Here is an 11,509-nt window from a genome sequence, read left to right as displayed (position 1 = left end):
GCCAAGTTTTAAATTAGTATTTTAAAATAAAAATAGCACCTTTAATCTTATTATTAGTATCATTTCAAGCGCAATAATTTTATCTTTCTGTTGATACCATTACCTTACCTGTAAGTTCAATTGGCAAACAGGAATCAGCAAAAACGTTCAATACAATGTTAATTGCCTATGTTCGAGTTTGAGAATGCACAGACTGTATAATTATAAAACTGAATGTCTGTTTATATATTTTGTATGCAAATCTACAGTTTTACTCCGATCTTGATGAAATTTTGTACACTTGATCTTCAAAACAAGAAGAAAATTACTGTCTACTTTAATTTTACAAAAACCAACCCCTACTACCATTTTCAACCCTGTTAAGAAAAAAAGACAGTTTTTTCGAGTTGGAAATACCCTCACCTTCGCCGCTTCACCCCTATTTCATTCTCTGAGTATATCGTCACCTTCGCCGCTTGACACCCACAAAAAGCAACCCCTATTATCATTTTTAAGCCTGTTAAGCACAAAAAAAGTTTTTTCGAGTTGGAAATCCCGTTTGCATGATATGTTCAGGTGTCATAGTTACATTTGGTTGTTTATAAAAGTAGCAATTTCGCAAAATGTGTTTGAATGATTGTGTTTTACCGGAAGATGTCTTAAATGAAGCAGAACAAGCTTCAAATAGCTTAATACCGGAAAAATCAAAAGGCAGGTATTTGAAATCAAACGAGACAATCAAACAATAGGAGGATCTAAATAAGATTACAACTGAAAATAAAAGTGTTATGTTCGCGTATTTTCATGAATATAGTGTTAGTTTCTTATCGTATTGATCTTTTTGTTTATATAGTCGAAGAAAAAAGTAGTCTACAGTAAAGTTTTATTTATTCTTCGTAAAAAGACAAACTTCATATTGAAATTACTGCGTTTATCACAATACATGAAAGTAGAAACATAATTTTAAAACATTCTGAAATTTGCGGGCGAAGCTGCGGGTAAAAGCTAGTAAAAATATAAAAAAGGCAAACAAAAAAAACTGTGGCGGAGCAGCATGTAAGAGTAGAATCACTGTAATCGCAAAAAATTAATAACAATTAGCTATTTTTGTTTAATTTGAACATATGAACAATATGAAGCAGGAAGCAAAAACATGCCGCGAGTTCTGATAAGGTACTGTTACGATTTAAATTTCGCGGTAAATCGTAAATGCAAGAAGGTTCGAGAACGTTCCAGAACGGGCTCTCGGACCCCGACTTCCGGTGCCGGCCGCGACAAATTTGCGAGAGGAGGGGAGAGGATATAAAGGTGGAACAGACGCCATGTTAGAGGTTCTCGACTAGTTCTCGTCAGAGGTTTACGACCGATCCGTGTGTGGGTGTTGTGTTCAAAGGGGGAGATTAGGGGGTGTTTTCTCAGTGCAACAGGTCCAAGTCCAGGAGCAACTCTTATCTGGCAAGGTCCTTCATCGTCTTTCTTTTTCAGTCCGCCATTTTGGTTCATTTCTTTTACGTAGTTTCACGTTATCAGACCTGAAGTGACCTCGCCAGAAACGACGCGCCAGCTGGCTCTCGGAGGTTTTTAACTTTATCACATTTCATTAACCTTTTTTTACACCGGGGCTAACTCTGACTTACTTACGTTTATTCCTAGGAAGGGTCGAGGGGAGGAAGGACCCCGAGGACTTTTCCAGGATACGGACGGCGTGATAGACCAGCGGCGGAAGAGGGACTCGGAGGACCTTCCTCCAGCTCACTCTTCCCGGGACTCTCTTTGGAATCCAAGCCTCAGGCCCGGTGTAAGGGAAGTTTCATTTTAAATTCATTGAATTGTTAAACCTTAAATATAGCCTGGTAGTACCGGCACTTTTTGTAAATTTTACTAGTGTTAAGCGCCTTCAGCGTATCATTTCGGATCACTTCATTTCTCTTCAGTTCACTTCCTAACCTTACATTTTGAATTGTTAATCTTGTTTAATTTTTTTGTCATAAGAGTCAATGCTTTAACTTGGTTTTCGGAGTAACATTTGAGTTATATCCTGGTATCTCCTTTCATAGACTACAGTGTATCGTCCGCAGTGGCATCTAGGTTGGATTTAATTTGTTATTTTGTCTCACTGTATAGCTAGGAAACGAGGATTAATCATAATTACTAATAACATCTGTGTTTCTGTCCAACACCTGGTATAACACCGTGTTTGTAAAGCATCATTTATACTTTTCTACAGTCTTGCTCTCGAGACGTTAGTGTGCGTATGTGCCGGACCTGGAGACAATCAGTCACGAAAATCGTTATTTAAATTTTCCCCGGTGTAGTTGGGAAATTTAAGTTTTCACCTGTTGTGGTAAAGAAAACAATAACGTAACAGTACACACCAAATTTTTTTAGTATATTCAAATCATGGTAGTGGTAAACATTCCTGTTTATCACTGTGTTTATAAAAAATAATAGATAAATTAAAAATGATTTTAAGAGAGAACTGTTTAAAACTGTGGGAGCAGGGGCAGACCTTGTCTTGTTTGCTGAACAAGAAATCTTGCTAGCCAGTATTCGCGACCACGTCCAACCGTTGGAAAACGAATTCGACTGCGCGGCTGATTACTTTAGTAATTTTACTGGTCGAAATAAGTAGGTATGTTTCTATACTAATTTCGATTATTGTTTACGAGTATACTCGTACCTACCAGATGAAATTGAAATCCCTAATCCCATACCTGGTTCCTCTAATCAAGAAACTAATGCTCCCGTGGCCGTACTCCGACCCAAACCCGTTTCGAAAAAAAGAAAAAAGACGGTAATACGTGAAAAATTAAGAAGAAAATATTACTTAGAGAAAATTAAAAATGAAAAATTAGAGCGAATTGTTTTAAATTTGCAAATTAAAAAAATTCGTTTGGAAATAAATAAATTAAAAAACTAAAATATTGTACTTTTATTTATCTAGCAAATACTGTTGCAATTAATGCATTTCGCAATGAATAATTTACATTGTTATTGTCGTTGGGTTCGTTGAAAGTGAAATTATCTTCTTCCTCATTTTCAATTTCTTCAAAATAATTCTCAATATCGTCATCTTGTTCTTTACAGATGTTATGTAACACCCCACAAGCTACTATCACTTTCACAGTGGTATCTAATTTGAGTCGCAGACCATTTCTTAAACAAGGAAATCTCCGCTTGAGAACTCCAAAAAATCTTTCGACTGTATTACGAGTAGCAATATGGGCCGTATTGTAAGCCTCTTGGCTGGCATTTATTGGATTTAACACGGGACTCAAAAGATGTGGTTTACATGGGTACCCGCTGTCGCCTAATAAGAAACCATTACCATATCGACCCATACCAAACTCAACGGGAAGAGGGGAATCATTAAATATGGTACTATCATGTACAGATCCTGGCCAACGAGCAATTATGTGCATTAATTTCAACTGCGCATCACAAATTGCTTGTGTGTTTATGCTGAAATATCCTTTTCTGTTTCTATACAATTCAGCATTGGCATATTTACATGTGTGCAGTCGAGGGCACCTATAACCCATGGGAAACCAGCAATGTTGAAAAATCCTTGTTTTATTGCCATCAATTCCTGATTGTTATGAGGCATTTTTATGTGGTGTCGAGAAAGTTGTGCTATTTGACAAGTAACACGACGAATTACTCTACAGATATTCGATTTGTGAATGTGCATGCAGTCGCCGATTAACTCAAGAAAGCCTCCTGTGGCATAAAACCGAAGTGTAATTACAATTTGACAACGTGCATCGAGAGATTTGTTTCTGTGAGTTCTTGGTTCAAGTGTATGCCCAATTAAATGCAGTAAATTCATCACCGTTGTTTTATTTAGACGAAATCGTTTCTTAAAATCGTTATCGTGAAGGTCAAATGGATTTTCTCTATTGCAGATGAACCGAATTCGTCGCGGAAGTCTTCGTAGTGGCTCTTGATCATCTTCGTCACTTGACAAAGAAGATATGTCAGATAGCATCATGTGCCTGTATATTTTTATTTATTATTTAGTTATTTTATATTTTTTACAAACTTACGTAATAAAAAACCGTAAAATATAACTTAGTTCTTCTTTAATTGCCCAACTGTCACTAATTAAATAAATCATCCGTTAATGAGTGTTTAACAATCGATTATTGCTTGTGCAACGCAAAGTAGCCTTAATTGGCCGTTAATCATTAATCAAGCTGGATATTTGATGAACCGTTAACAAGCGATTAAGCATCCATTAATCAGTTGTCAAATTTTAATTATTCGTTAACAACTGATTAATGGCTTATTAATTTTTGTGCAACCGGCGACAAGACTTTAAAAACTACGAAGAATGTTCTAAACAACTGAAATATGACAATGTGCCATTTACAAAAGTTAGCACTTTAACGACATAACGGAAGTCGCGTTCAAAAAAAGTCACCTCGATGAAGACTTTCTCAAAGTGTCCTAAAGTACTGCAGTTCCTGTATTAACACGTCGTCGAAGCAAAAAAGTAATAGAACCGAAGACGCCTCCTGAAATTGCCAATTTAATCCCACAACCGTTTCCAAAAAAAAAAGAGATTTCCAAAGAAAAAACCGAATCAATAAAGAAAATGTTGCCAAGCATGCCTCAGTTGGATCAAGATTTCTTTAAAACATTTCTTAATTTATAATTCTTAATAATATGTTTTTTGTTTTTCCCGAGTTAAAAATATTTTCATTTTTTTAAATAAAATGTTGAATAAAATAAACATTTTTTCTCCCTACCGGTTAGAAATGTAGGCTGTGGATACCTCATTTGAGGTGAGAAAATTCACCTTTCTCGCTAAGGGCGCGTACAGACTACGCGAACCGAGCATGTAATGTAACATGTAATGTAATGCTCGTCGCAAAATTGGTGCCACGAACAGCCGACGAACCGAGCACGCAACGAACAGCTATACTCTGTCCACTGATGATAGATTGCACGCTTTTTTACAGACACAGAGACGAGTGTCTACACTTTATAACATTTGCTATATCATTAATACTCGAAGAATAAATAATTCCAACAACAGTTTATAACAATTATTGAAAATACCTGTACTGAAACTTCATTTAGAGTCACAGCTGTAATTCTGTAAACAACATCATAGGCATAGGATAACTACTGGTGGGATGGAGAGTTTTGTATGTTTCAGTGCGTTATGTTTTTAAGTGATTTTTTTTTATAATCGTCTCAGTTCAGTTCGATAGTTCCGAGGTTGCGTGTCATTACAGCTACATTATACAGGGTCGCTAAAAAGTATGGATTCAGCTAAATATTTTCAGAACGGTTTAGCAGAGCTCATTGAAATTTGGCACACAGCTAAAGTGTTTAAATTTTATCATTTGATAGTTTTTTCAATTTTTAACGTTATTTATTTTAAAGATGCAAGGCTAACTTGGTTTTTTTTAAATGGCACGGGGGACTTAAATGTAATATTTTTGGAAAGAGTATTTTTTGCGAATTCAGTGATGTAACACATGCTCACATCGCCGCCATTTTGAAAATTTTTTTTTGCTTAAAAATTATGTATTTCGGGTTTAAACTTTTTATCTTTTATGTATTTGTTTCAGTTAAATATCTTACTTCTACACTTATTATTTACTTTTATTAATTTTTTGGCCAAAGTGCAGGCGGCAAAGAATTAACAATGGCTAAAAAACATTCCAAAACAAAAAAATATTCTTTTTAACGGTGTTAAATTTGACCTCTCGTGCCATTTAAAAAAAATCAAGTTGGCTTTGTATCTTCAAAATAAAAGATGTTATAAAATTGAAAAAAATATCAGCCTATAGAATTTAAACACTTCTAGCTGTGTGCCAAATTTCAACGAGCTCTGCTAAACCGTTTTGAAAATATTTAGCTGTATCGATACTTTTTAGCGACCTGTATGTGATAAGAGTGATAACGAAAAACCGTTAGCTTCAATTCTGTGTAGTGATGCAGTAAGAATTATGTGGAATCTGATGAAAAAAGAGAAAAAGGCTCGACGAACTTTATAAAGATTTAAAGTTCCAACATATTAGCGGACAGCATAAAATTTTTAATAGAATGTCTCCCACAGACGGTGAGAATTTACTAACCAAAATAGGACCCAAAAATCTCCAAAAAGAATACGCGTTTTCGATATGCAATCTCAATTTAAGGCAGGCAAGTATTAACGCAAATATTGTTAGTTCAGAAGTTTGTTTAACGAATTAAAAGTACCGAGCGATCATTTAAAAAATAAATCGAGTTTTCTTTGGAGCCTATGCTATAGCATGGGTTGCCAAGGAAGCGTTCGTCTGATTTGGACGGCGAAGCTGTGAACCTCGAGAGCGCATGCGCGCCACGAAAGGTTCGCAGTGCTCCGCTCACTGTCGGTTTTCTGACGAACACAAAGCGCCATTCACAAACGCATCTCAACAAAGGGAGCTGACCACAGTCATAAACTCATAAATCTAATCTCCAACAATTTCAGTTACAATTAGTTTTTGTCCCTTATTTAAACGGTCTTGATTGTCAAATGAAACACTGTAGTTTTCATTTATGCTGAACAAAATAAATAGGTTATTATTTTTTAAAGCAACTCTTTACAGTAACTAATAAATAAGTTTTACATTTTCTAAAATAATGCGAATTGTGTCAATTTGTTGTAAAAATGCATAAGTCGAGATGGAGCATGCCATCAGCTTCGCAAATCAATCCGATGTTTAAGTCAATTATTGTTATATTACTACAGATTAATTCCCACATACTTCAAACGTGGGTGTTCAGCGCTTGTTTTCATCCAATCAAAAATGTTTATCGCGGATAAATCGTCTTCCTAGTCTGTCTTCTGTCAAAAACGAATAAAATTGCATGTTACGCCTGTCAGATTCCCAAATTGTTTTTAATAACTGTAAGTATTAAAAATAAATAATTAACGTTAAAGTTTGAATTCTGGAATTAATCTTGCCAAAAATAACGCGACCTTATTTGTTAAATCTGATAAAAAAATTAGGTCTTATTATTTTACCTTCGATTATAATTTAATTTTTTTCTACAACCGTCAAAAAAACGTGACATTTATGCATCGTTATCAAGTCGCAAAGTATGTCATTTTTGATAGTGAAAAAATATTTATCAAAAAGTTTCCTTGGATGCTAAAATAGTTATATTTTAGCACCCAAGGAAACTTTTTGACGAATATTTTAGCATCCAAGGAAAATTTGACAAAAATTAAAAAATTCAAAAATTTTAAAATGCTGTTGTAGAAAAAATAGTGTTTGTATTTCGTGCGAAAGATGATTGTTTTGTTGACGCATTCGAATGAGTTTGAAGTCTCGACCTGACGGTCTCGACCAAAAACTCATTCTCATGCCCCAACAAAAAACAATCATTTTGCGCACTTAATACAAAAATAACTATTTTAAACTATAATTAGTTTTTTTTTTTATGACACGAAGTCTATTTTCGGGCCCAAAACTAAAAAACAACCAACATTCTAGCTACTTTCTCCGGAGATGTGCAGTTATGGCTTTGCCTTTTTTTTTATTTTACGATGGGTGATTAAAAAAGAGAAGAAGCGGCGACGTTGGTGGCGAACCGAACTCTATAGAAAACGCGTCGGTAATGAACTTATGCAAGATTTAAAATTTCAACATGTCAGTGAACATTATAAAAATTTTACAAGAATGTCTCCTACAGACTTTGACAAATTATTGACAATGATAGGACCAAAAATCTCGAAAAAAGATACTACTTGTACGTTCGCCGAAGAATGAAAATTTTATTTTGAAAGCACACTTTAGCGACGAATCCCTTCCTTGTAACCTCCTACCTTTTCAGGTAAAATTAGAAATCGGCCCCAAAACGGGCATCCATTTTATTCTGACAATCGCCGAAATACGGGCACAGCACCCGTGATGGTTATATTTTTTTTTATTGGTAACCTATTTTACTTAATTAAAGCACGCCTCAGTGTGTATAAATCCAACTTTCAACAACGCCCGTTTTTTTAAGTTTCCATAGCAACATCAACAGCCCGAGAGGACCTGAGAAACGTGCACTCTCGCGTCTCGCCAGTAGTTTTCCTACGTCTATGATGTTGTTAACAGAATTACAGCTGTGAATCTGAATGAAGTTGAATTATTTATTCTTCGAGTATGTATTAATGATAAACAAATGTTATGTGCGCTATTCGACTTTTTGCAGCATAGACACTCGTCTCTGTGCCTGTGAAAAGGCGTGCGATCTATCAGTGAACGGAGTATAGAAGCTGTTCGTTGCGCGCTCGGTTCGTCGGCTGTTCGTGGCACCAATTTTGCGACGAGCATTACATTACATGTTACATTACATGCTCGGTTCGCGTAGTCTGTACGCGCCTTAAGGTAAGAAAGTGAATCATGAAATGTTTATGGTAAAACTGTACCAAAATACAAATGTCAAAAGTGTCAAAAGTGAAATAAGTTATTGATAAATGAAAGCCAATTCAATAAAGCAAGTTGGTAGATCAGTCATCTTCAAATGCGATGACAAGTTAATTAAACAAATAACACAGCCTACTATTCAATTCTCAAAATTTTCGTTTTAATCACGAATATAACCATCTTTTTTGACTTTTTTCAACAAAGTTGTGCCGGTAGGGAAAAAAATTGTAGTCAAACCTTGTTAAGAAAGTGTCCTTGCAGACCTTAGGCACTTACAAACCTCGTCTACGACTCGGTTTATAATCTTTGCCTGCGGTCTGCAAGAAACCACTTTCTTACCTTGGTTTGAAATATACTATTTTGTTACACATTACAATAATAATTTTTTTTTACTTAACACTGTTTTAATTTAGCAGCTCTATTATCCTTTGAGTTTTCAACTTAATTAAGTTGTAAGAGGCAGTTAGAACTGTGATTATTCAAGATTTCCGAAAAGTTAACTTCACAAAGTTCCATCTACATTTACGCACTTCTAGTTTTAATGTAAACCAGTATTATATCCATCTAATTATCATATCGGTATAAAGCTAATGATCCTATTTTCAAGTTCAAGCAAATTCTACTTTACTATGTAAGATTTTCGTAATATTGATTATCGATTGTGTAAAATTGCAACAGTGATATCTCAAAATGGTTAAGTGTCCAGTTAGAACCTTGTTATTCCAGGGGGGCGAATTATCAAAGTGTATAAAACTAAGCCAATTACTGTTATATTTATTTCAATGTCCCCACTCTTGTTACATCCCTCTTTTTTGTCTCCCACCAACTTTTAAAGAAAGAAACATTTTGCTTATCTTCGGTAAAATATATCCCCATTTATTTTTACTTTAGGTAATTTACATGATATCACCATTATTTTATTCTTTTTATCTCACTATTAATAAGAATCTTTTTTGAATAATGACATTGTTTGTGCAGCTTCTTTATTAAACTTCAATGGAAACCGTCACACGTTTATGTAAAAGTGTAAAAGTCTTAAAAGTGGTACGTGAATATTTCTCAAAATTAAAAACTATAGATGAGTTAAATAAATTTCAAATTCATATAAATAATACAATCAAAATTATTAATAAAGCAATAAAAAACAAATTGCATAAAAATAATGTTTTAGAGTCACTTCATTCTTTAGAATCTAGTTTGTCAATTATCATATTTAAAATATTATCGTTTAAAATAAAAAAAACTTAAACTAAATTTAATTTTGAAAACGGGAGGAAAACTTTCAATGGAAGAATTCGTACTGGTTTTATATCAACATTAAATATAATAGTATATTAAAGTATGAGTGGATAACAAGGTCTTTAAAACACGCGCGAGTTTTCGGGCACGACGGCGTAGCCGGAGTGCTCGAAATAGAGCTAGTGTTTTAAAGACCAGTTATCCACGAATACTTTACGCTATTTTTTATTATACCTGAAATACTGGAAATAAATTACGCACTAAAAACTTAGAAATAATAATTTTTTATTTTTGCTACTATAGTTACGAGAATTGTTTACGTTTTTCTCGCGTCCACATCCACGTCTACGTCCGTCGCAAAAATCGAGGAAAATGGGTGAAAAAGAGATTTCACCCGATATACAAGCATTGGCCGAACAAGCGGAATCAAGAATAATACCGGCGAAGTCAAAAGACGCATACATCAAGGAATATGAAAAGTTTCTAAAGTGGATGGAACTGAAAAAAGCCAAAAATGTAGATGAAACGTTGATGCTTGCTTATATGATGGAAATGGTAAGTTGATAAACAGATTAAATCGTAAATTTTATACTTATTTGACTTTTTTTTTCAGTCTAAGACATATAAATGTTCAACGGTATGGTGCATTCATTCAAAATTGCAGGCAATGTTAAGATTAAAAAGTGGGATAGACATATCAAAATATAATAAGCTACATGCATTTATGAAAAGTTTGAACAAGGGGCACGACCCAAAAAAGTCTTGGGTGTTTACAGACGAAGATTTACGAAAATTTTTCATTGATGCTCCTGACGCTAGCTTCTTGTTTTTAAAGGTATGTGTATGAATTTTCTCTAAAAAAAGTCAGATAATGCTTTCAATTTTCAGGTTGTCACCATTTGTGGAATTTTTGGTTCGTGTAGGAGACAAGAAATGTGTGATTTGCGAATGTCTGATGTTAAAGAAGAAGGTTCTATGTTGGTGGTCAACATTCGTCCGTTAAAAACGGACAAAGGCCGGAAATTCGTTATTGTAGGTGATGACGGTGGCATACCATACGTTCAGTTGTTTAAAAAGTATCTTTCTCTTCGCCCAAGCAATGTTAACACCGACAGAGTATTTTTAAAATATGAATCTGGCAGATGTATTCGCCAAGTTGTAGGAATTAATACTTTCGGAAAATGTCCCTCTATAGTAGCGCGTTTCTTAAAGCTGCCAGACCCTGACAAATACACTGGTCATGCATTTAGGTAGTTTACAGTCATTCTATAAATAAATTAAAGATTAACAATGGTATTTTTTCAGGCGGACGTCTGCTACAATTATGGCAAATGGCGGAATGGACATAGATAAACTTAAGCGTGAAGTTGGTTGGAAGTCTTCTACAGTAGCAGCGCGTTATATTGAAGAATCCATCACAAACAGGACGAAGGTATCAAAACTCATCGCTGGAATGGTCAGTGGTGAAAATACTAGTGTCTCAGTTGCTGCTAAGGGGGAAATAAACTACGTGTCTAGACCATCTACATCACATAATGTTACTGAAAGCCAGAAGACAAAATCTGGAGCTAATCAGATTCAGATATCTAATAATGAAAATTGTACCTTGAATTTCTACCTTAATTAGTTATGTTGTTATTTCAATAAAGATAGCGATGAAGTTATAATGTTACCTATATACCTTGTTTCCTTGACAACCTTTAAAGCTCGGCGTGCTTGAATCGCCTGTTTTCGCACGCTCAGGCGTGCTTAAAACGGCGATTCTGATGCAGGTATAATAAAAAAGACCCTTTAATTTTTTTCAATAAAGCTTTTAAGTGTTTTTCAATTAAGATCAAAAAAATCTTAAAGGAGTCTATGATAAAAGTTAATGTTATTTTCTCCGCTTATTT

General features: G+C 34.6%; 2 protein-coding genes across 2 annotated transcripts; one reads left to right on the top strand and one right to left on the bottom strand.

Annotated features, from left to right (window-relative positions):
- Nucleotides 1-1,680: 1,680 nt before the first annotated feature.
- Nucleotides 1,681-4,664, bottom strand: LOC138124933 (putative nuclease HARBI1). The gene is made up of 2 exons (XM_069040131.1): nt 3,439-4,664; nt 1,681-3,289 (listed from the first exon to the last, which is right to left on the bottom strand). The coding sequence occupies exons 1-2, from the start codon at nt 3,968-3,970 to the stop codon at nt 2,916-2,918; spliced, it is 906 nt and encodes a 301-aa protein (XP_068896232.1). The 5' UTR covers nt 3,971-4,664; the 3' UTR covers nt 1,681-2,915.
- A 4,941-nt stretch (nt 4,665-9,605) lies between these two features.
- Nucleotides 9,606-11,286, top strand: LOC138124594 (uncharacterized). Its single transcript, XM_069039682.1, has 4 exons — nt 9,606-10,172; nt 10,231-10,452; nt 10,506-10,867; nt 10,923-11,286. Exons 1-4 carry the CDS (start codon nt 9,990-9,992, stop codon nt 11,242-11,244), a joined length of 1,089 nt encoding a protein of 362 aa, XP_068895783.1. The 5' UTR covers nt 9,606-9,989; the 3' UTR covers nt 11,245-11,286.
- Nucleotides 11,287-11,509: the final 223 nt, after the last annotated feature.

The sequence above is a fragment of the Tenebrio molitor genome, chromosome 2, assembly GCF_963966145.1.
Source record: "Tenebrio molitor chromosome 2, icTenMoli1.1, whole genome shotgun sequence".
In the NCBI taxonomy this organism is placed as follows: Eukaryota; Metazoa; Arthropoda; class Insecta; order Coleoptera; family Tenebrionidae; genus Tenebrio; species Tenebrio molitor.
Note: the sequence above shows the minus strand (reverse complement) of the source record. Positions and strands in the feature narration are given on the sequence as shown.

Bases quoted from the DNA above. Each gene is read 5' to 3' on its own strand.
- LOC138124933 (XM_069040131.1), bottom strand. From the start codon at position 3,970: ATGATGCTATCTGACATATCTTCTTTGTCAAGTGACGAAGATGATCAA. The intron at 3,290-3,438 runs AAACACACAAGC...GTTTCTTATTAG, and splicing joins AGAAAAGGATATTTCAGCAT to GCGACAGCGGGTACCCATGT.
- LOC138124594 (XM_069039682.1), top strand. From the start codon at position 9,990: ATGGGTGAAAAAGAGATTTCACCCGATATACAAGCATTGGCCGAACAA. The intron at 10,173-10,230 runs GTAAGTTGATAA...TTTTTTTTTCAG, and splicing joins TTGCTTATATGATGGAAATG to TCTAAGACATATAAATGTTC. The intron at 10,453-10,505 runs GTATGTGTATGA...TTCAATTTTCAG, and splicing joins CTAGCTTCTTGTTTTTAAAG to GTTGTCACCATTTGTGGAAT.